Source organism: Myotis myotis, unplaced genomic scaffold, assembly GCF_014108235.1.
Source record: "Myotis myotis isolate mMyoMyo1 unplaced genomic scaffold, mMyoMyo1.p scaffold_m19_p_3, whole genome shotgun sequence".
NCBI classification, from domain to species: domain Eukaryota; kingdom Metazoa; phylum Chordata; class Mammalia; order Chiroptera; family Vespertilionidae; genus Myotis; species Myotis myotis.
The window spans coordinates 41932461-41957966 of record NW_023416335.1 but is presented as its reverse complement, the minus strand read 5'-3'; the positions used below and the strand labels follow the sequence as shown (position 1 = coordinate 41957966).

The 25506-nt window shown below is 39.6% G+C and overlaps 1 protein-coding gene across 3 annotated transcripts; it reads right to left on the bottom strand.

Annotated features, from left to right (window-relative positions):
• Positions 1 to 1079: 1079 nt before the first annotated feature.
• Positions 1080 to 24949, bottom strand: TGDS (TDP-glucose 4,6-dehydratase). 3 transcript variants are annotated; one of them, XM_036300806.1, is made up of 12 exons: positions 24817 to 24949; positions 22309 to 22375; positions 21003 to 21071; positions 14737 to 14827; positions 12689 to 12831; positions 11191 to 11289; positions 10148 to 10207; positions 7501 to 7544; positions 6649 to 6814; positions 4835 to 4893; positions 3885 to 3982; positions 1080 to 2496 (listed from the first exon to the last, which is right to left on the bottom strand). In XM_036300806.1, the coding sequence occupies exons 1-12, from the start codon at positions 24900 to 24902 to the stop codon at positions 2411 to 2413; spliced, it is 1068 nt and encodes a 355-aa protein (XP_036156699.1). In that variant the 5' UTR covers positions 24903 to 24949; the 3' UTR covers positions 1080 to 2410. The 3 variants fall into 3 exon arrangements, with proteins under 3 accessions (XP_036156699.1, XP_036156702.1, XP_036156700.1); XM_036300809.1 differs by lacking the exon at positions 3885 to 3982; XM_036300807.1 differs by lacking the exon at positions 11191 to 11289.
• Positions 24950 to 25506: the final 557 nt, after the last annotated feature.

Sequence of the window (25506 nt, the reverse complement as noted above, 5' to 3'; positions counted from 1 at the left end):
GATATATTCTAAGTTAAAACAAGGCAGGCTCTAAAACAGTATGTCCATTATAATTCCATATTTGGTTTTTAGAAATATATATATATATATAATTTTTTTTTCAATAAATGAAATGAAGACCATCCATCTAAACAATTAACAGGGGTTATCTTCCAGTGGTAGATCATGGGTGATTTTCTTTTTTTACTTATTTAGTTTTCCAAGCTTTCTGCAATGAACAGATATTCTTTTTGAAATCAGGAAATCGATAAATCCCACAAATCTAACAATTTCAATTTCTACCGTAAAATGTTGAGTTAGCTCCCTGCTGGCAGAATAAAGCCCAAGAATGTTTTTGCGGCAGACGAGGCCCTCCATGAGCTGGCCACCACATTCCTCTCTCGCCTAATTTCCCCACAGAGCAATGGCTCTCAAAATACAGGGTGCATCACAATCAGTAGGCCCTACCCACAGAGTTTCTGATTCCAATCAAGTCTGAGATGGGGCCCAGGAATTTGCTATTCTAACAACTGATTCCAATGCAGTTGGTCTGGGAACACATATTTTTTAAATTATTGTGATAAAATATACATAACAAAAATTATATCTTAACTATTTTTAAGTGTATAATTCAATAGCATTAACAATTTACAACGTTGTACAATTACCATCATTGTCACGTTTAGAACTTTTTCATCTTCCCAAATAAACTCTGCACCCATTAAACAATAACTCCCTCTTCCCCTCTCCACCCAGCCCCCAGCCCCTGGTTAACCTCTACTCTACCTTCTATGTCCGTGCATTTGCCTACTCTATATACCTCATATAAGTGGAATCATTTGTCAGCATCTGCTGGTGTCAGTGTTCCAGATTTTGGGTTAATAGGTGTGCAGCAGTATCTCATTGTTATGTTAATTTGCATTTCCCTTGTGACATGAAATGGAGCATTAATTTTTTTTAATACTTTGTTGCATTAAAAACAAACAAACTGGTTTTTCATGCTATGTTCCTAATGTCTGTCAAGGTCATCTTCTGAGATGAGACGAACAATAAAGTGAGTCTATTAAAACTGAAAACAAAAGTATACACAAAAATGTATGTAAGAACAAATGATACAGCAAGTGTTTTTATTTTGCCATCTACCCTCAATGACCGACTCCACCACAATTGCTCAGTTGGTCCCATTTCTGCCTGTAACTTCCTAGCCTCCCTGAACTTTCATCTCAACCTCCCTTACACCTGGCTCCCGATCTCCATTTTCCACAGGCTACCTCCAAGAAGCATTTCTTCCCTACACAACCAAGACCTGTGGAGCATCATTTCAGTTCCTCTCACTCACTAGTCCTTCTGCCCGACCTGATTCACACTATTCCCAATTCTTGCTCAATCTAACTATTTTTACATATCTCAGAATTTTGAAGTTACAAGTGTTCAACTTCAGTTTGTGTTTGATTTCTGTTTGGCAAATCCTCTTAGTAATGTTGGATGTGCTTATTCTTTCCCCAATCTCCACATTCTCAAGGTCCTCACTCCATTTCTCTCCCCCTCCCTCACCACCTCTGGGCTAATGACCTTGCTTTCTACTTCACAGAGAAAACAACCTCATTCATGCACCAAAGGCAGAAAGCTGGGTTTACTCTTGGACTCTTTTCTCTTTCTCAACACAATGTCCAATCAGTTACATTTTCAAATAATCTTAAAGGAATTAAAAATACATAATTAAGTATTTAAAAATTTTTCTACAGGAAAACAAAAACATTCATTACTAAAAAAACATGTTCTATATTAAATACATTAAAATATAGATCATTTTATAAATTAAATCATTTTAAACATGATAAAATTTCTGATACAAGGTTACTTATACATAGTTCAATGACTAACTTTGAAAATACAAAAACTATGTCCTTCTTTTAAAAAAGATTTAACTTCATGTTACAAAATTATCAAAAGTTAAAAAGTGCTTCCATTTTGTTCCATTCTTAAAGCAATCAGACCTTAAAAAAAAGATGAGTTAGGGCCTAAGTCTCATCCTGCTTGCCTAAAAATGAAAACTTCAGAGAATTTCTAGGCAGGACAAGGCTGGGAGGCTGGCTGAGTTCAGTGCCAGCAAAGCTGTCATCGGCCGAGCTAACACTGCCCGTGTTCGTGTTCTCAGAACCAGGCAATGCCTCCTTCTGCCCACTCCTATGAAGGAGTCCTTCTATGCCTACTGGTTCCTAATTCAGAAAAGTTTCCTGGAAGAATTTCAATACTTAAATCCTATGCCAATACTGAAACTCTTCTAAAGATTGAGGAATTTGGCATTTGGATTTTAAACAAAAAGTCATGAAATAAAAAAGAAAAAGAAAAAAGACACTTCATTTGGTCACTTGATTTCTTATCTTGTCGAGGTAGGATAATTTTCTTCTTTTTCCAAAAACTGTCCTGACTACACAAACGGTGGCTGTGCTGGGAAGGGTTCTAATGCCTTGTCCGCATTCTTCCAGTTGTCAAAATTTTCTTTGTACCACTCAACTGATAGGGGAAAAAGAAAGACAAAAATCAAAATTAAAAAACTAAACATCAGTTAACCAAAATTTACTGAGTTCTGCTAAGTAAGAAAAGTCTTGCCCAACAGCTTATGAGGACTGCCTAATGACAATTTGATTTTGAACTGACATTAATCAGAAGCTATTTCATCAACGAAAATTCAGATTTAAGAATCAACTATTTTTTTCTTTTTAACTTCAAAAGTGCTTCAATGTTTAATTTGCTGGTGTAAGAGTTTAAGACATTCTGATTTTAAGAAATTCAGGGGAAATGAGATAAATCATTTGCATTAGTTTTAAAGTTACAGAAAATAGGTGTAGTATTTTATTCATGTAAATGTAGTAATAATGCATTACAGGCATCGTGAAATGATATGAGTTTCCTTCTATTACTATGCAAAATTATTTTATGTTGCTATACTATCAGTAAAGTTTTTTAATTTAAATTAAAAAGATAAATTAGCTTTGAATTTGCTTTTTAAAATTTAACACAAGTATTTTGTATTTTAAACTCTGAATCAAGAATTTATGTTTGGACATATATTTTCTCATTACTACATTTCTAAATAGAATATATATATATATATATATATATATATATATATATACACACACACACACACAGACTTTATATATACCTATTTTAATAGATATTTCTATACATATTCAACTTGCTTCCTATTTGTTTGTTTCAATATAAAAAGACTCAAGACACTTGCCCTTTGACTCACTGGATAGAGCGTCGGCCTGAAGACCTAAGGGTCCCAGGTTCTATTCCAGTCAAGAGCAAATGCCCAGGTAGTGGGCTCGTTCCCCAGTAGGGGGCATGCAGGAGGCAGCCGATCAATGATCTCATTACTGATGTTTCTATCTCTCTCTCTCCCTCTCCCTTCCTCTCTGAAATCAATAAAAACATATTCATTAAAAAAAAAAACTTAAGACACTTGAAGACTGTAAGTATCTATATTTCATCAAATCTAAAATGACACTTATCTTAAGGTAGACCATTATTTTACATACCACTAAGAAAGAAAAATGTTGCAATGACAATTTTAAGATGCTAATGACTGTAAAAACACATAACTTTTAAGGACGTGAAAAAACGTAAAAAATTGTGAACCTGAGAAACAATGAAATTAAGTAGCTGATAAATACTAAAAAGATATAGGAAGACTGATCAGAAGTTAGTCTATGAAATTCAAGATGCTTAGGAAATATAGTACTATTGCTAGAAATATATTAAATGTAACAATTTGAAAAGTAAAAATGATTCATTGCAATATTCTACTGAATTTGTAGTGTTCTAAAAAGAAACCACTTTTTCTTTAAATTTTTCTCAACCTTCATCCTTCAAATGACCAATTCATAACATACTTGTTTTCTTTATTCCTTCTTTCCAAGGCACTTTAGGTCTCCATCCTAAGCCATGTATTTTTTCTGATTTCATTGGATATCTCATGTCATTGATGGGTCTTGGAAAACAAAACAGATTTAAAATGACACTGTGGAAATATATTTACAAATCTGAATACTAAGAGAAATAATGGGTATCCATGCATCTTCACCATAATTCACATTTTTTTTCTTAAAAATTTTCTCCCTAATGACATGACCATAGAGAATTTATAAAATAAAGTGTATATATTTTTAAAATCATCTATAATCCCAGATGCCTAACACTCACTGTGGCTTATCTTCTCATTTCAGCACAATCTAAGTATGAATGCGGTGGGTCATACCTAAATGTTTGATGAATAAATAAATGCATATAAGCTTATTAGGACTCTTGTGTTTCATATCCTGGGCTGGGTACTTTATATTATAACTGAACCTTAAAATACTTTTTAAAAAGCAAGATAAGTCCTAGCTTGTTTAGCTCAGTGGGTAGAGCATCGGTCTGTGGATTGAAGGGTACTGGGTTCGATTCTGGTCAAGGGCACATGCCCAGGTTGCGGGTTCGATCCCCAGGAGGGGGTGTGCAGGAGGCAGCCAGTCAATGATTCTCTCTCATCATTGATGTTTCTATCTCCCGCTCCCTTCCTTTCTGAAATCAATAAAAATATTTTTTTAAAAAAGCATGATAATATTTTCTCTATTTCACACTCAAGGAAACCTCAGTCTTGGAAAAGGCCAGTAACTTTCTTTAAATCACACAGTTAGTAATAATGCTGCACTTTATTCTTATGACATTTATAATTAGAAAAAAATATTTTAGTAGAAAACTCAAATGGACAAACTAGTTTCTGGTTAAGTCCACATATTTTATAATTTCATGAGTACCTAAGATGCCACGTCCTTCCCCAACGTTTTAACTTGTTACTCACCTATCATTAACATAATCAACCCAGTTTTCCATTTCAGACTCTGAATTGGTCTCTTTGATCTGTCAAAACGGAAAGGGCTTTTAAGTCAAATTACAAAATGAGACCAGAGAATAAGAATGGTTTTCAAGAGAGGATTCAAGACAAGGAAAACAACTTCCTGAAAGCGGGAGAGACAACTAAGATGAACAGCATTTTAGTAACTTTCTGTACTTTATAACCCAATCTCTACCTGAAGCTCAGAAAGAATACATATTGTATACTACAGCAGAAAATAAAATTTTTCGGCTTTTGGTTATTACTCATTGTGATACTGTCTTTATAATAAGAAATATATGTTTGGTAGTCAACCCTGTTCCTGTCATGGAACTCCTGAAATACTTGGAATTTCCTAAATAATAAGAGATAAAGGTGTCTTTTGCTATTCATAATAAGCTCTTTTCAATTGCATCAGAGTTGATGTTAGTAACTGATCTTGGGGAAGCTCCTAAGGATGGGGGCTGGCTGCCAGGAGAACCAACCAGGTGATTAGAGGGATAGAACTCAGCCCCCTCTCCCCACACACCTGGGAGAGGAAGGGGAAGAAGTGCTTGAGGTTGAATTAATCACCAATGTGTTAATCAATCATGCCTACTTAATGAAATCTCCATTAAAAAAAACAAACAAACACACACACACACACAAAAAGACAGGGTTTGTAGAGTTTCTAGCCTGCTAACACGTGGAGGTGCTAGGAGAGGGGCATGCCCAGAGAGAGCATGGATACTCCAGGCCCCTTCCCTCACACCTTGCCCTATGTGTCTCCTCCACTGGCTGTTCCTGAGCTAGAGCCTGTGTAAAAGACCAGTGACCTAGAAAGTAAACTGCTTCCTGAGTTCTGTGAGCCACTCTAGCAAATTACCTCCAACTTATAGCTGGCTGGTCAGAAGCACAGGTGACAGCCAAGTCTTACAAATGGCATCTGAACTGAGGACAGTCTTGTGGGACTGATTCGTTAACCTGTGGGATCTGATACTATCTCCAGATAGAAACCATCAGAATTGAGTTAAATTGTAGAACACCCAGACGGTAAATGACGATTGTTCGGTGTGGGAAACCCACACGTTAGGAGTACAGAGAATTCTGAGAATAGTGCAGAGGAAAACAACAGTTTTTCAATACACTCAGTCCTCCTTTCCACTGAATTCTGAGATTCATCACTGATATTCACAAATACAGACAGACACTCATAACCATAATTATTTACATATCATTGCTCCTTTATTCTAAGACTTAAAGCTTTTTATTTCTAAAATTGAGATATATCTTTTATTGGGTAGGTAGATTTAATATATTAGGATTTTTCCCCCTGAAAAACTGTTACTAAATGAGTGATATAATTTCAAATGACACATCTTAGTGTATAGATAGTAAACATCAGTGACTGTCAACCTTTTACATCTCATGGCACATAAACTAATGACTAAAACCTGTGGCACACCAAAAGTATATTTCTTGCTGATGTGACAAAAAAATAGATATTATTTTTATTCATTCACACCAGATGGCCATTGTTGTGTTGGCTGTTGTCTTTTTTTTTTTACAACCTCATGCTCTGAAAAGAGGTCAGTGCCCCTGACTAAATAGTTAGGTATTATTACATGTTTAAAAAATTCTTGCAGCACTCTGGTCAAAAATTGCTGGCATATATAACTATAAATTTTATGTATTATTTATTAACTTTCAATTTAATAAACTGTAAATTGTTGATTTTGACTAAATTAGTCATTGCTATCACTAAATTTTGAAAACACTACCCTTTCACAACATATACGTACCAGTTGTATTAGTTCTTTGGCAAGCTGGAGAACTGACATTTCAAAATTGGTTCCAATGTTATAAATTTCACCTGGCTTCCCCTTTTTTAGGACAGTGAGAAATGCTTCTACTACATCAGCAGCATAAAGAAAATTTCTCTTTTGGAGCCCTGATCCATGAATGCAGCTAAAAAGATTAAATAAAAGGAAATCATAAAATGCAAAAAAGTAAGCTCTTCCAAACCAAAGTAAGGCAACAATTGAGCACAACTCCAGAAAAGCCAATTCCCAATGCGATCCTAGAAATCTTTTACTGAAAACACAAAATTTCACAACTTTTCTAAATTTTATCCATAGTTCTTAAATGATCTTCAAACCTCCTGAGGGTACTCAGTATAAAAGTGGCAAATATATGTGACCCTCTGAGAAATATTTATTCATCAATTGTATACCATAAATTTATTTTGAAGAAATATCTACAGTTTTATGAATTAAATAAATCCTTTCAAAAAGTAAAGTTATATACAGATAGATGGCAAATTTTATGCGATAACTGAAAGTTCCAGGATAAATCATTTAAGAACTGAATTTTTTCCCTCTGTCACCATTTATTCCCCTTTCCTCCATTCTACCTCCCCGCAACCTCTTTCCCGTTAGTAATAACCATACTGTTGTGTGTCTATGAGTTGTTGTTTTTTTGTTTTTGTATTTTGCTTAGTCCCTTCACTTAAGAACTGAAATGATTTTAGTAAATAAATTATAAAGATGAATTACAAATTATACTTATTTTTTAAAGAACTATTGACTAAATGTAGAAGAAATTCCACAACATTTCAGAAAAGCTTATGGGTACAAAGGTAAATAGTAACATACCATTTCCTGTTGTGTTGTAGTAAAGAAATAAATTTTGGAATAACCTAAAAGAATATTTAAATATCACTTTAGACCTTGGAAATTTACTCATTAATATGAATCTAAGCTCATCATATTATTGTTAATAAATATACATATAGCCCAGCTGATGTGGCTCAGTGGTTGAGCATCGTCGACCCACACACCAAGAGGTCGTTGGTTGGGGCACAGGCCCGGTTGTGGGCTCATTCCCCAGTATGGGGCATGCAGGAGGCAGCCGATCTATGTTTCTCTCTCACCGATGTTTCAATCTCTCTCCCTCTCCCTTCCTCTCTCTCTAAAATCAATAAAAACTTTTTTTAAAAAAAAAGAAATACACATATAGATGAATTCCAATTATTATCAGAGTTCAAGAAAAACCTATTACAATTTCAATAAGTAAAAGAACTCTAAGACAGCTTCGTATTTCACAAAAACAAGTTATCTTCTAGAAAAATATGAAAATAAGATAATATTATAAATAGTGGAAAATTTCAGAAAATCTTCATGAACAATTTGCTTTTTCATCACAAAACTCACTATTGTGTTGACTGTATAAGAGCAATTGCTTTATATATAACACCTTCTCAATAAGTGCTTGTGAAATTAATAAAGTACATTTCAGCCAAAACCGGTTTGGCTCAGTGGATAGAGCGTCAGCCTGCGGACTGAAGGGTCCCAGGTTCGATTCCGGTCAAGGGCATGTACCTGGGTTGCAAGCACTTCCCCAGTGGGGGATGTGCAGGAGGCAGCTGATAGATGTTTCTCTCTCATCAGTGTTTCTAGCTCTCTATCCTTCTCCCTTCCTCTCTGTAAAAAATCAATAAAATATATTTAAAAAATAAAATTAAAATTAAAAATAAAAATTAAAAAAGTACATTCCAGTGCCTTGGATTCAAAGTAAACTTATGTTAAACAAGGTGAGATAAACTACTAATTTTATAATAAACCTGTTAAAGATACTCCAAAACTTAAGCAAAGTAGATATTAACACCAGCAGATCATGATAAGGCCCTTTCCTTTGGACAAACAGATTAATGCAACCAGCTGGGAAGTGAAAAACTCGCCCTAAATTTAGGATGAGAGGGAGCATAGTTACTTAAAATTGGGCTTAATGGTACAGAACCAATCACACAGGCATTAACTATATTTGACTACATTTCTTTTTTAAACATCAACTTGTTGTTCCATTTATTTATGCATTCATTGGTTGACTCTTGTATGTGCCCTGTCAGGGGATTGAACCTGCAACCCCTGATGTATCAGGATGATGCTCTAACCAACTGAGCTACTCAACTAGGGCTGACTATATTTCCTTTTATTTATTTTTTTTCTTTATTGATTTCAGAGAGAAAGGAAGAGGGAGAGAGCGATAGAAACATCAATGATGAGAGAGAATCGGCTACCTCCTGCACGTGCCCACTGGGGATCAAACCCACAACCCAGACATGTGCCCTGACTGGGAATTAAACCGTGATCTCCTGGTTCATAGGTCAACGCTCAGCCACTGAGCCACACCAGCAGGGTCTGACTACATTCCTTTATTCACTACTTGTACTACTTTCTGGAAGACATTCAGGCCTGCAACAATAAAGAGGAGCTGGAGGACAGTTAACCAGATGACTGCAAGATAAATTTATTTTTCCCCCCTTTATTTTTTATCCAGTCTCTTAGCTCCCTCCAGCCCTTACCTCAGTTCACTCCAAATATTACTCTGAGGACAGGGACCAAACCTTGGTTGTCCTATCCCCCTGCCATCCTCAGGGGCCACACACTGCACTCTCTAGAAGTGCTATAGACAGAATTGAATCAAAGGATAAAGACACTAATGTGACCTATTTGGGGATTTCATACAGTAGCAGGAAACAAACAATGTTCTCCAAAGGCCTCAAGTGCACAGTCTCTCTGGGGAACACTTTAAGCACAGAGAGGTTACCTAAAACCTGAATAAAACAGGTTTGCCAAAGCTCTACCACACGCAAAGCACTCCCTCTTGCCTTCACTGGGCAAATATTAGTGCACAGCACCATCTGTCTCTTTAAATCTCCCTGACTTTGGAGTCCTGCTTTCCAAAATGCACTCTGAGGTCAGCATTTCCAGTTCAGGATTCTTGGCACCAGCATGGCTGATTTCTATGGTGTCTCTGCCCACTGGAGATGCTTTCCTCCATACTAACATCCCATCGCTGTGGAGCCTCAGATCAATTTCTGTACAAGCTTCCCCCATCACTCTCTAACTAGTTTTTACATTCATGTATAGCCTGATGTACTGGTCTTACTGCAAACCAGGAGTCTAAACTGCAGCGTGATAGCAGAGCTTGGGAATCCTGCAAAGTGCAAGGCCTTTTCACGTGTATCATCTCACTGGATTCCTCAAAATCCTTTCTAATATTATCCTTACTCCTCAATCGAAAGATGATGCTCAAAGGGCCCAAGGTCATGCCAGCTGATGAATGTAAGGTCAAGACTTAAGCTCAAGTCTTCCAACTCTAAACCAGAGATCTGCATGTGGCCTATATAGCATCTATAAATTACGTATCATTACAACATAAATGTTGAACGAATAACTGAAGAGAGGTTATTATAAGTTACAATCACTAAAACACCCTGAATTTAGAAATAAAATGTACCTTTTCTGGATATTGATGTGGTCCATAAACATTACTGCTTCTTGTGATGACAACTGGAAACTTAAAGAGTATTCGAGAGTAAGATAATGGAAAGGTCCAAAATAATAATTATCTAAAGTTAAGCAGCTTTAAAATATGGCACTTTTGGCTAAATAATTCCACACACCTTAAAGACAGAGCAAAGGGATTTTTTTTCTAATGTAAGACTCCTGAAAAGACGGGAGAGGATGGGATTCAGATAAAGGCAGAGGTTTCAAGAGGAATTTTTTCTTTATTGGGACAAGGGGAGGACAAGTACAGATGAAGGCAGGTTTGTAAGTCTGACAGAAGAAAATGAAGGAAATTTCCACCTGATTATTTCAGAGACCACCTAAAGGTTTGCTTAGATGTTATACTTCAAATTGGCTTTCTCTGCTGTACCAACCCTTACAAATAAAAACACCTACCAGAAAAGGGAAAAGGACCAATGCTACTGGAACACAAAAGGCAAAAGAACCGTAAGTCATTCCTTGCCTTGCCTTTCTGGCCCAGACCCTAATTACTCCCACAGATCAGTGGGAAGCCAAATGTAGGGGGTTCGAGCTGATAATTCATACTGGGTAAGGCTCCCCGCTGACACTGTCAGAGCCACCGGGGAACTCTGCCTCCTATTCACGAGGAGCCACGAGAGGTGAATTGTGCAGACAGGAGCACAGAGGCGGTAATCGAATCTGCCCTCCCCCTCTCTTCCTTCTCTCCCAGGATTCCTGGGAACAGGGCTTTTCACGTTAGCTGTAATACTCTACCTATTACTGAAGTAAGAAAAAAAAAAAACCATACAAATCATTCCTTTAAAAGATGAACTAAACAAGAAGTAGGTCCTACATTGTCCACAAGCTATAGAAAATCAGATTTTTAAAATTCCTTAATATGTAACTTTTCTCACTACATATCTTCTACTCTAGAAATGAAATATTGCTAATGCTAACTTGATGTTTTAACATCTAAGTCCAAAGAAAAATGATTCAAGAGTTTTAAATTAAAATTTAAATTAAAGTTCTTACTTTATATTGTTCCCAGTAAGATTGTACAAAACACTCAGCCTCTGCCTTAGATGATGCATACGGATTTGTTGGTTGTTTGGGTGAAGATTCATCAAATTCCTAATTTTAAAAAGATGAATTTCTTTTAAAAAGTACTATGCATACTTTCTAAGTAGAGAAATCAGAAAACATATCACAAACTTGAAATGTTAATCACTACATTAAAAAAGACATTAATGAACCCCAACTACGCGCCAAGCATTTCTCTGAGCACTTTAATGTAGTAACCTATTTAAAGTTCACAACCACCCAATGAGGCAAGAGGCAGAACAGCAAGTGCAAAGGCCCTGAGACAGAAGTGTGTTCAAGGGGACTACAAGAAGTGTGTTCAAGGGGACTGACACGGAAGAGAAATGGGAGATGAGGTTGGAGAGCTAGAGGGAGGCCAGAATATGTGGAACCTTGAAGGCCAGCATCAAAACATGAACTGACCTTGAGCAGAGTAGTAATGTCATGATCTTACATTTAAAAATTTATTCTGGCCCTAACCGGTTTGGCTCAGTGGACAGAGCGTCGGCCTGCGGACTCAAGGGTCCCAGGTTTGATTCCGGTCAAGGGCATGTACCTTGGGTGCTGGCACATCCCCAGTAGGGAGTGTGCAGGAGGCAGCTGATCGATGTCTCTCTCTCTCATCGATGTTTCTAACTCTACCCTTCTCCCTTCCTCTCTGTAAAAAAAATCAATAAAATATATATATTTTTTTAAAAAAGATGCCCTTAGCTGTCTGGCAGCAAGCAATCATTTAAATAAATAAATATTCTGGCTACTGTGTCACATCAGATGTAGGGTGACAAGGTACAAGGAGGAAGAAGTTCAGCATATAAAAATGCAAGGAGAAATGAAAATGGTTGCTTCTCAGAGGTGGGATTGTGGATTGAAAAGTGGTTAGGGTCTTCTTTTTCTCACTATAAGTTTTTCCAAACTACCTGATTTTTTTCACTCATATATGTTTTGGTGAAAACAAAATAAAACAGAATGAGGTCATTACTGACTATAAAGAATATAGACTGGAAAATGGAGCCATTTTTTTGCATTAAAAGTATGACATTTACATATGATTAAAAAAGGAGATCAGATTCCAGTTTCTACAATAATTTCACACTCAACTCTTTGACATCCCAGGGTGCTTTCCTGAGTGAACAGGCAGCATGCTGCAGCCTAATTTACACATGCTCTAGCTGATGCAAGTAACATTCATCATGCAAATAAGACTGGACAAAAAGATGAAATCTGCTGTTCTCTTGTAAAACATTGTCAGTCATATTACATTTACATCTCTTCCGTGAGTATTGTTGTTGCCATTGGAGTGGCATTATTTGATTTGACTAGAGGCACAATGGAATGACAACTGGAGAGTTGTATAATCAGAGGCTGAAAAAAGCCCAGAGAAAGTCTTAATATTTAAGGTTTGTTGCAAGGTCCATGGTAAGTAGATGAAATATATATTTTCTAAGCTTACCTTATCAAGACTCCCTCCGTATACTTCATCTGTGCTGACGTAAATAAATTTCTCCACTCCGGCTTCATGAGCAGCACTTACCAAAACGTGAGTGCCATAAACATTAACATATGTAAACTCAAAGGCACGTACAAATGAAAGATCTAAAGAAAAGAGAGAAAGCAAGAACAATTCCATCCAAGGGATAAAATAAATACCAAATGGTAGACTCCGGTTTAAGGAAAACTCTATTCACTTCTCTTCATTCACTACACATGCGATAGTTTTAAAAATAACATAAAACACATGGCTATTATGATTTCTTTAAGCCTAAATTACATCGTACGTGTACATTCTTAGAGCCTAGAAAACCATCAGTGCTAGATTTGCAGGAAACTTTTAGTTCCATAAGAAAAATAAATAAATAATACATCTAAATGTAAAATAATATTTAAATTTAAAAAATTTTTGAAATTTCATGTTGAAGCTAGAGGGCTGGGCTTTTCAGCTCAACATGTTATTGCTGAAAACAACAACTATTGGACAAATTATTTTATAATACATAAACTAGAGGCCCGGTGCACGAAATTCATGCACTTGGGGGGGGGGGAGTCCCTCAGCCTGGATTGCAAGAGGGCGCAGACTAGGCCAAGGGACCCTAATGGCGCATAATCGGGGCCAGGGAGGGACATGGGAGGTTGGCCAGCCGGGGAGGGACCGCGGGAGTGTTCCAGGGTGTGTCTGGCCCATCTCGCTCAGTCCCGATCGGCCGGACCTCAGGAGCAAGCTAACCTACTGGTTGCAGCGTCTGCCCCCTGGTGGTCAGTGCACATCATAGCGAACAGTTAAGCGGCCTTAGCCTATCATTAGCATATTACGCTTTGATTGGTTGAATGGCCAACCTGACGATCAGACACTTAGCATATGAGGCGTTTATTATATAGGATTCACTTTTAAAGAATCAATTCTCTATAACTGGTATATGAGGGGAGCTTTCCTAACTATGGCTCACAATACAGAAGCAAAAGAAAAGAAATTGATAAATTTGACTACATAAAAATTTTTGCATGGTTAAAAAAACAACAGAAAAATCTACAAATTAAAAAGACAAATGACAAACTGGGAAAATATTTAAACTTATCAGAAATAAAGAGTTAATATATTCAATCTATAAAGAAGTTATAAAAAATAACAACCCTATGGTAAAATAGGGAAGAGACATAAATAGTTTGGACAATAAATACAAAGATCCTGAAGCTTAAGATGCTCAACCTGATTACAAGAAAAATCCAAATTAAAAACTCATAGAGACCTGGCCAGTCTGGCTTAGTTGGTGAGCACCATCCTGTGCACCGAAAGGTCACCAGTTCAATTCCTGGTCAGGGCACAGACGCAGGTTTCGGGTTCGATCCCCAGTCAGGGAGTGTGCTGGAGGCAGCTGATTGATGTTTCTATCTCATATCAATGTTTCTTTCTCTCTCTCTTTCTCTAAAAACTCAATGCAAATTTTTTTTTAAAATACAGTTTGAATGTCCATCTCCCCAGAAGTAATCACTATGCTGACTTTAGTTAAACTCATATTTTTAAGATAACATTCAAGGTTACATTTCAATCTACACAAAAAAAAGTGACCTAAAAAGCACCAATTACCTTGATGACAGAGTGGCCCCTGGCTTGTTTTTCTAGTAGAGCATGGTATATACTCGCTCAAGGACACATACTAAGTACCTACTTGGTCAGCCCCATTACTGGACTTTGATTTAGGCCAGTGATGGCAAACCTATGACACGCGTGTCAGAGGTGACACACGAACTCATTTTTTTGGTTGATTTTTCTTTATTAAATGGCATTTAAATATATAAAATAAATATCAAAAATATAAGTCTTTGTTTTACTATGGTTGCAAATATCAAAAAATTTCTATATGTGACATGGCACCAGAGTTAAGTTAGGGTTTTTCAAAATGCTGACACGCCAAGCTCAAAAGGTTCGCCATCACTGATTTAGGCTAATCAGCCACTGGAAAAGATAATTTGCCCCTCATAACTGTAACATAAAACAATGCTTACCTACATGTGTTTGTGCAGCAAAATGTAGTACTATATCTATTTTCTCTGTTTCAAAAAGCAGTTTCACAAAGTGAGAATCACATATGTCACCCTATATAAAAGCAAACATGAAAAAACTAAGTTTCATTTAGCATTCTCATTTGTAAAAACCATTTTATTGTATGAACAACAACAAAATGATAAGAGAAGAATTCATTCTCCCCTCCCCAGTTTAAAAGAGAACAGCTTAAAATTTAACTGAGAGGTCAAGTAAGTACAGTAATGAATGATGCATTTTTTTTCAGCATCCTAGGATATAAAATATTCAATTCAAAAATATTTTTGCAAATAAATGTCTAAAATAATATTTTACTGAGCACCAACTACTACTGAGGACTGTACTAGGTTTTTTCCATAACATTCTTGCCAACCTAAGGTCACTGTATTAACAGGACAAATTTTAAACATATTTTCAAAAGTTCGAGATAACCATTATTGAAATATATTTAAAGTAATTATTACAATTGGAATGATATTTTGAAAAATGTACTTAATCACAACTAAGTAAATGTAAGAGTACTTCTGATGTGTAGTTAGTTCTAAAAATATGTTTTCTCGCCCTAGCTGGTTTGGCTCAGTGGATAGTGTGGGCCTGTGGCTGAAGGGTCCTGAGTTCGATTCAGGTCAAGGGCACATGCCCAGGTTGCAGGCTCGATCCCCAGTAGGGGACATGCAGGAGGCAGCCGATCAATGATTCTCTCTCATCATTGATGTTTCTATCTTTCTCTCCCTCTCCCTTCCTCTCTGAAATCAGTCCTATATAATAAAAGGCTAATATGCAAATCGACTGAAGTGGAACAATTGGTCACTATGATGCGCAATGACCACCAGGGGGCAGATGCTCAATGCAGCAGCTGTCCCCTGGTGGTCAGTGCACTCCCATAAGGGGACCGCCGCTCAGCCAGAGGCCAGGCTCATGGCTGGCGAGCACAGCGATGGTGGCGGGAGCCTCTCTCACCTCCGCGGCAGCACTAAGGATGTCCAACTGACAGCTTATGCCCAGTTGGACATCCCCAGAGGGCTCCTGGACTGCAAGAGGGTGCAGGCCAGGCTGAGGGACCTCCCCCGTACCCCTGGAGTGCATGAATTTTGTGCACCGGGCCTCTAGTAAAAAGATTTTAAAAAAATAATAAAATAAAAATATGTATTCTCAATAATTCTTTGGTGACTGAAGAAAACACTTTCATAGAGAAGAACAGAAGAATGAAATGTGGTTAAAAATAGAGTTTCTAGAGCAGGGGTGGGCAAACTTTTTGACTCGAGGGCCACAGTGGGTTCTTAAACTGGACCGGAGGGCCAGAACAAAAGCATGGATGGAGTGTTTGTGTGAACTAATATAAATTCAAAGTAAACATCATTACATAAAAGGGTATGGTCTTTTTTTTTTTTTTAGTTTTATTCATTTCAAACGGGCCGTAGTTTGCCCACGGCTGTTCTAGAACCACTAAAAACCCCGCCACATAAACCATAGGATAATGAGTTGCATTTGACATTAAAATTTGCCTTTGCAAATTAATGACCTGGTTCTCTGGTTTATACTTTGGACTCTTTTAAGAGTGGCTCATAAGAATCAGTCTTCCAGAGCCAATCAATCAACTTTCATGGGAGAAGACTATCCAATGGGCTGTATGGTGGGTTTTTTGGCTATTGTCTGGCTGCCGGGAGCCGGTCCATGCTTGCTGTTTCAAAGGACCTGGCATATATGGCATACTGTTCTTAATATGTTTGCTCACCTTCTTGGCACTATGTGTTTTAACCAAGGTCTCTGAGAAAGGTTGTTTCCCCAGGTAGGGATTTTCCCCTGAAGTTAGGGAGGGAATAAAACCTCTTAACTAAGTGCCAGGCGGGTAATTAATCACTTTAACTACGAACAATCATGCTTAAGCTACATAATCTTTACTCCCTGGAATGGAGATAAGAAACGCCCTAACCTTTGTAATAGGGATTGATAGGATTGAATCAACTGGTATAAATACAGATGTAACGAGACAGAAAGAGACAGAACTTAGAACACAGAACTTAGAACACAGAACTTAGAATACAGAGCTTAGAACACAGAACTAAGAAGACAGAACCTACACAGAACCTACAGACAGAAGAACTTTGCTGGAGAGAACATGGCAAAAGATCCTGGACTGAACCTGACTACAGAAATTGGCAAGAGAGAGAACCAAGATGGCGGCATAGGTTAACGCCGGAGTTTGCTGCTTTGAACAACTACTTCAAAAGTGAAACCAAAAAACGGAAGGGACATCACCCAGAACCACAGGAACGCCGGCTGAGTGGAAGTCCTACAACTAGGAGGAAAGAGAAACGCATATGGACACTCAGAGGAGGCGCAGTGCTAAAGTCAAATTCTGAGGTGCGGAGTGCGCGGAGCGGGCTGGCGGCGGAGGGTGCGGTTGGCGTTTTCAATCGGGAGGGAGTTGCAGACTCTGAGCTCCAGATACGGGCGAGTCTCTAGGGACCCAGACTCAAACGGGAGAAGCAGGACTGTCTGGCTTCGGTCAGAGCGAGTGCAGCTTTCTCTCTGAGCTTTGCAGCGGGTGCTGGGACTCAGAGAGGCAGAGCCCCTGGGGACAGGACTGAGAGCCGCCATAACTGCTCTCTCCGGCCCACCCTGTTGATCCTGTGCGACCCGCCCCGCCCAAGCCCTGCACACAGGCATTTGCCGGATAGCCTCAGGCAAAGGCCAGATTAGCACCTCCCTAGAGGACAGAAGTTCTCTCACTGCTGACACAGCTGATTCTCATAGCCACTTGACCTGGAGGTCAAACCCTCCCTGGAATTAGCTACAACAATCAAGATTTAACTATAAGACTGAGAACAAAGACCACTAGGGGGTGCACCAAGGAAACATAACAAAATGCAGAGACAAAGAAACAGGACAAAATTGTCAATGGAAGATATAGAGTTCAGAACCACACTTTTAAGGTCTCTCAAGAACTGTTTAGAAGCCGCCGATAAACTTAATGAGATCTACAAGAAAACTAATGAGACCCTCGATCTTATATTGGGGAACCAACTAGAAATTAAGCATACACGGACTGAAATAACGAATATTATACAGACTCCCGACAGCAGACCAGAGGAGCGCAAGAATCAAGTCAATGATTTGAAATTCGAGGAAACAAAAAACACCCAACCGGAAAAGCAAAATGAAAAAAGAATCCAAAAATGCGAGGATAGTGTAAGGAGCCTTTGGGACAGCTTCAAGCGTACCAACATCAGAATTATAGGGGTGCCAGAAGATGAGAGAGAGCAAGATATTGAAAACCTATTTGAAGAAATAATGACAGAAAACTTCCCCCACCTGGTGAAAGAAATGGACTTACAGGTCCAAGAAGCGCGGAGAACCCCAAACAAAAGGAATCCAAAGAGGACCACACCAAGACACATCATAATTAAAATGCCAAGAGCAAAAGATAAAGAGAGAATCTTAAAAACAGCAAGAGAAAGAAACTCAGTTACCTACAAGGGAATACCCATACGACTGTCAGCTGATTTCTCAACAGAAACTTTGCAGGCCAGAAGGGAGTGGCAAGAAATATTCAAAGTGATGAATACCAAGAACCTACAACCAAGATTACTTTATCCAGCAAAGCTATCATTCAGAATTGAAGGTCAGATAAAGAGCTTCACAGATAAGGAAAAGCTAAAGGAGTTCATCACCACCAAACCAGGATTATATGAAATGCTGAAAGGTATCCTTTAAGAAGAGGAAGAGGAAGAAAAAGGTAAAGATACAAATTATGAACAACAAATATGCATCTATCAACAAGTGAATCTAAGAATCAAGTGAATAAATAATCTGATGAACAGAATGAACTGTTGATTATAATAGAATCAGGGACATAGAAAGGGAATGGACTGACTATTCCTGGGAGGGAAAGGGGTGTGGGAGATGCGGGAAGAGACTGGACAAAAATCGTGCACCTATGGATGAGGACAGTGGGTGGGGAGTGAGGGCGGAGGGTGGGGCGGGAACTGGGAGGAGGGGAGTTATGGGGGGGGAAAAAAGAGGAACAAATGTAATAATCTGAACAATAAAGATTTAATTAAAAAATAAATAAATAAATAAATAAATAAATAAAAAGAAATTGGCAAGAGAACCTGACTAGAACCTGGTGACTGAACCTGCCTGGAGAACCTGGACAGAACCTGGCTGAAGAACCTAGCGAGGAAACATGGCTACAGAACCTGGCTGGAGAACCTGGAGAACCTTGCAAGAGAACATGGACTCAGAACCTGGCTGGAGATCCTAAGCAGAACCTCTCTGGAGATCCAGACCAGAACTTGGCTGGAGATCCTGGCTGGAGATCCTGGCTAGGCTGCTGATCGGCGGAACGCTGTCTCCGTGTCATTCCTTCTTCGCTGACTCCGTCCACACCTTTGGGGACCCCTGGACCTGCTGGGGCAGGACCCCAGCATATGGCGCCCGAACAGGGACCCCTAGGTAAGCGCCCCGCACTCGGGATGGATAGGACTCCACCGTAGGAAGAGGGTGGATAGTCTTTGCCCCACAATCGGGACAGATCGGACTCCACCGTAGGAAGAGGGTGGATAGTCTTCGCCGACTCCGTCCACACCTTTGGGAACTCCTGGAACAGGATTCCCATAGGTAAGCCCCCCCCCCCCCCATTGAGAACCCCCACACTCGGGACGGATAGGACTCCAGTAGGGTAAGAAGGTGGATAGTACAGAACTTGGATTGAGAAGATGTGCCATACTGAGTCCAAAGAAAGAAGACTCTGTATTGATCTTTAGATTAAGAAGATGTGCCATACTGTGTCTAAAGAAAAAAGTCTCCGTATTGATCTTTTAACACATATGCTTGCTAGCAGAGGAGTTAAGGTTACGCCCAGTCAGATGGAATGTTTTATACAAGAAATACGTCCATACTTTTCTGAGGAAGGAAAGGTGCCGGAAAGGTAAATGTAAAGGCATGGGAGAAGGTAGGCCCAAGGAGCCTTATCCTTAACCCCACTGCAGCCTTTCCACCCCGGGAAAGTGCAGGATTGGCAAGCTCTCCCTGGGGTGATAGATCAGGACTCAGGTAATAGCGGAAAGCGCCAATCCTACTCTTAAAATGGATACAAGAGAGCATTTGGGGTTTTTCTTTTTAATGCCTGCTTTTAAAAAATGAAAAAGGGGGAATTTGCCGGGAGCCGGTCCATGCTTGCTGTTTCAGGGGACCTGGCATATATGGCATACTGTTCTTAATATGTTTGCTCACCTTCTTGGCACTATGTGTTTTAACCAAGGTCTCTGAGAAAGGTTGTTTCCACAGGTAGGGATTTTCCCCTGAAGTTAGGGAGGGAATAAAACCTCTTAACTAGTGCCAGGTGGGTAATTAATCACTTTAACTACGAACAATCATGCTTAAGCTACATAATCTTTACTCCCTGGAATGGAGATAAGAAACGCCCTAACCTTTGTAATAGAGATTGATAGGATTGAATCAACTGGTATAAATACAGATGTAATAAGACAGCAAGACACAGAACTTAGAATACGGAACCAAGAGAGACAGAACTTAGAACACAGAACTTAGAACACAGAACTTAGATTGAGAGAACATGGCAAAAGGTCCTGGACTGAACCTGACTACAGAAATTGGCAAGAGAACCTGACTAGAACCTGGTGACTGAACCTGGCTGGAGAACCTGGACAGAACCTGGCTGGAGAACCTAGCAAGAGAACATGGACACAGAACCTGGCTGGAGATCCTAAGCAGAACCTCTCTGGAGATCCAGACCAGAACTTGGCTGGAGATCCTGGCTGGAGATCCTGGCTAGGCTGCTGATCAACTGAACACTGTCTCCGTGTCCTTCCTTCTTCGCTGACTCCGTCCACACCTTTGGGGACCCCTGGACCTGCTGGGGTTGGACCCCGGCATCTGGCCTGTGTAACACCCCAATCTTCTTAAATCCCAGCAAGGCCTTATTAAGAAAGATAGTGAGGACCTAAAAGTCACAAACCATGTAAGTTCAATCAGCTACTCATAGATGTGCCAAAGTACCAAAAATCACATGTAACTTTATATATCGTGTCAATCCAAAAGTAGTATTCTCTATAGCATGTGGTACTTCTGGAAACTAAAACGTCTTTAATTAGCATGTTTTCTAAGCCCATATTACACAAGGTTGTGAAGAAGGAAGATATAATGTCTGAATAAGTAAAGAGGCAATCTATAATAGTTATATAATTACAAGAAACTTTCATACCTGTATAAATTTGTAGTTTTGTTTGTTAGAAATGGTTTCAAGATTCTTCAAACTTGCACAGTAATCCAGCTTATAATAAGTAAGAGAAAGAAGGGTAGAGAAACAATACAAAAAGTGATAATAGTTTTTCCTATAAAATATCAATTTATTTTAAAGACTATAGATGTTCTGATTGTAATACAAGAATATATGTTCTTAAAGTATTGCTTTTTGTGTTTTTAAAAGTTTCTAATATCTTAAAAGTAAAAAGCAAAAACGTAATTTTGTTATCGTTTCAAAACACACATACACACACACTTGTTATAAACCTCTCCTTTAAAAAATTTTCCTGCCCAGATTTGCCTCCAGCTTCTGGTGGCTAGAAAAGTTTACTATTCCTTACTGAAAAGGAATTAGTGATTGAGAACAATTACACCTGTGTTACACATATTATAAGCTCATTACACTTTTTCTGAGTTAACTGCTGGTAAATTGGAGGGGAAAAAAATTACTATGAAAGCAAGGCAGGTAAAAATTTCTAGGACTTATGGATTATTCTTTGACTATGTATTTTTCCTATTACATTTTGTGAAATGAAGGTAACTAACTGCATCTTGTGTTTAAAGTAAAAAATTCAGTAATCATGGTATTTCCTCTGCCCAGCAGGTGTGGCTCAGTGGTTGAGTGTTGACCTATGTAACGGGTGATCAGGGCTCGGTTCCCGGGTGGGGCAACCTGCCCCGGCTGGGGGCTTAATCCCCAGTGTGGGGCAGGCAGGATGCTGCCGATCAGTGATTCTCTTCCATCATTGATGTTCCTCTCTCTCTCTCCCTCTCCCTTCCTCTCTGAAATGAATTTTTTTAAAAATCAGTGATTACCAATCATGGTTTCAGATTCTCTAGGGAGAGTCTGACTATTATTAAAAAATTCTCAAAATTAAATTAATTACATTTTAATTTAAAAACTAAATATACAGTTTTCCATGAGGTGACAGTTATAAAATCAAATTATAAAATCAAATAATCATAATATTCCAATTCAGAAAAAGGTTAATAATCACAAAATTACACTGAATATTGAGTTTAGGGTGAAGATTTTTGAGGGGTAAAAATACTGCTCTTAAAACCTTTACTTTATAGGCTATCATAATAAATGAAAAAGTTTCAAAGGACTTTATTACTAAGATTAAATATAGCATGAACACATAACTATAGGCCCCTAAGTTACTAAAGTGATAAAAAAATGAAATTATTAGCATGACAAAATTCTAATATTTTAAAAAACATAAATAAGTTTCAGTGCATGAACTCATTTTTATAAAACTCACCTTGTCTAGATTTATGATCATATAGTTTGGATAATCTTCCACTAAAGAGACAATCACATGTGATGCACTATAAGAAAAAAGTATATGTTGTTAGTAGAAAATTTCACCTTTTCCATAAATTCTTTAATGTTACTCTAAGGCTTAGAGTGGTCAACAAACTCATTAGTCAACAGAGCCAAATATCAACAGTACAACGACTGAAGTTTCTTTTGAGAGCCAAATTTTTTAAACTTAAACTATATGGGTAGGTACATTGTTATTAATTAGGGTACTCCTAAGGCTTAGGAAGAGCCACACTCAAGGGGCCAAAGAGCTGCATGTGGTTCGCGAGCCGCAGTTTGCCGACCACTGCTCTAAACTATCAAGTATTAGGCAACAAATGAAAGATACCTTTACATTTTTACAAGAAATATAACTACACTGAATATACACACACTAACCTTGTCAACAGTATCAATATACAAAGCCTTATATTCCCTTTACGCTATGGAGAAGACAATTTACTGGTTCTGGGTATAGAAAAAATTAGTTTAAACAAATGATCTGTCCATGCATGCTTTGAGTATGGGAATAAAGCAGGATGATAAATGCAATGGTTGGTGGTCAGTGCAAATGGACTATAATGAGCCTTTTCAGAGACTGTAGGTATAATTATGTAAACATTAAGTTAGTATGAGCATAGGAGTTGTCTATGCTCAATGTAATCCTACTGCAATTGCTATCTCTTAGTACGGAATTTGATGATGTAAACAACGGGGGGTGGGGGGGGGGGTCCTAGACTAAACCTAGGTTTGCAAGGTTAGCTGAAACCATCTGAGTTAGATATCCACAGTGGCTCCTGCGTTTCAGAGGACCCTGAAGTGGAACCAGAGGCATATCTCAGTGAGATGATCCACCAGATTTTATCATAGACACCAAACACGGGCAGGAACAAGGACAGCCCTCGATCAAATGTTGCATTCAGAGTTTGTACTTAACAGGCCTTTCATAGCATTTTCTAGAAATACCCTTCCTGGACCAGCACTCTCACACCGGTACCATCCTTTCATGTCCATGCTCCTGTTCTCATTAAGTGAACCTTGCCTGCTGGTACCCTTCTCCAAGTCACTTTCAGCTCAGAAGAGAAGATTTAATGTGCTAATGGGCTTGGGAGAAAGAGTCCCATGTCCCTCTTCTTCCATGAGGCATTGGGAATGTTTCTTGTTTGCACTTATGCACTCATCCATTCAACAATTACTGAAGACCTTTATAAAATGAGCATTCTTCCGGGTGCTAAGAGAGCAGCAGTTTCTGCCCTCATTCCGTTTACATTCTGAAGTGGGGATGCAAGCAATAAACGACACATAACAATACGCACAATGTGTAATACCATTTCCGGGAGTGGTAAGTGTGTTAGTAGGGAGGGGCTACTTTATTTAGATAGGGTGGTCAGGTAAGGCCTGAGGAGGTGGCGTCTGAGGAAACATCTGAACTGAGTGACGCCAACAGCCTAAGCAAAGGGGAAGCAAGGACAGAGGCCTCAAGAAAGGAGGAAGGAGCCTCCTGTGTTCCAGGGAAGGCAAGAGGCAAGCGTGGCCGGCACAGAAAAGCTAGGGGCAGACTGGCAGGAGATCAGAGTGGAGAAGTAATGCTTGGGCATGTGAGAGTCTTCTAGATAGGGGAGAGAGTCTGGCTTTCATTCTAAATCTGATAGGAATCATCAGAGTAAACGTTGTGCAGGCTTACTTAATAAACACTGACTTGTGAGAAACAGACTTGGAAGCACTGTGACCAATCAGGAGGCTACAGCAGTCGTCCAGGCAAAAGAAGAAAGTACCATGGGCTGGGTGCAAGGGGAAGGGGGTGAGAAGAGGCCTTGTGGCTATACAGTGGGGCCTTGACTTACGAGTGTCCCGACTAACGAGTTTTTTTAGGCCGATTTTTTGCAATGAGTTGATAGAGTAATTTGAGTTAACAAGCTCCTTAACGAGCTCGGTCTCGGAACGAATTAAACTCGTAAGTCAAGGCCCCACTGTATTTGGAAGTAGCGAGAGAGGACTTGATTGTGGGTGCGAGGGAAAGAGGCGCAAACGTTTAGTACCAACAGAGAATTTTAAGTCAGTTGACTAAATCAATGTCCTATCACATTACAAAAATTTATTGTTTGGCGACAAGACCTGTGTATTGGAGGGGAGGGGGTCGGGAGGGTTGAAGCAACTGGCGAGCAGCTTTCTGCAATTACGGGCGCACTCAGAAGAGCGGCAGGTGCACCTCGGGCCAGGTAGGAGGGCGGGTACCCCGCCCCTCCGCCTGGGGAGGAAGGCGTTTTAAAGAAGCCGCAGTTTCAAAGGAACCAGGTCCTCGCAGGCCAGGAGCGGGGAGAAGGCAGGCAGATACCGGTCATGCACTAAGACTGTCCCCGTCTCAGACACCCAAAGCGGGTCCCAAGCTGCCCAGAGCACGCAGAGCCGCAGGAAAAGGCTGGGATTTCTGGGGAGCCACGACTCGGCCAGCGACGCCGTTACCTACATGAAACCAGCGCCCCCGGTCACCAGCACCCGCTTCGCAAAGCTGCTGGGAGGACCCAGGGGATCCACCCAACAGGCAGCCGACATCTCCGGGGTCAGCAGCGCCTGGCACCGTAAAGTGCCAGGTGTCCAGACCGTAGGGAAGTTCCACCGCGACCTTTTACGACGCGCCTCGTTCCCGCCCCTTCCCCCCGACACCCCGCCCCCCAAAGTTACAGGGGCGGCTTCGGGAACGTAGCGGATTCCCCGCCCATTGGAGGGCTGGGCGGAGCCCTCGGGTGCGCAAGCGGGTTTGCTAGCATCTAAGGAGGGGTGTCTGGGAAAGGGGGGTCTTGGAGGTTTCCGGGGGAGTGTCACCAGCATGAATCGGGCTTTACGTAGATACCCAGGTGGTCGGAGTTATGCATGATTCCCTTCTTTTCATTCTTGTGCAACAGCGATCTCCACAGATTACGCAGCAGTTGAGTTGTGAACTCCGGGCAGTTATCTGACCAAGTATAGAGATGAGAGGTTGGAATAGCAGAATGACCTCTTGCTGTTGGTTTTAATATTATTACAGATAGCGCAAGCGGCTTGCAATCAGGGTAAAGATGTTCCCTCTCTTTGGTGGGCAAACTGCGGTTCGCGAGCCACATTCGGATCTTTGGCCCCTTGAGTGTGGCTCTTCTAAGCCTTAGGAGTACCCTAAGTT

Excerpts from the sequence above, each read along its gene's own strand:
- TGDS (XM_036300806.1), bottom strand. The coding sequence starts at position 24,902 with ATGTCGGCTGCCTGTTGGGTGGATCCCCTGGGTCCTCCCAGCAGCTTT. Across the intron at positions 12,832-14,736 it reads TGCTGCACAAACACATGTAG|ATCTTTCATTTGTACGTGCC; the intron begins GTAAGCATTGTT and ends TCTTTTCTTTAG. Across the intron at positions 4,894-6,648 it reads CCAAAGAACTAATACAACTG|ATCAAAGAGACCAATTCAGA; the intron begins GTACGTATATGT and ends CCGTTTTGACAG.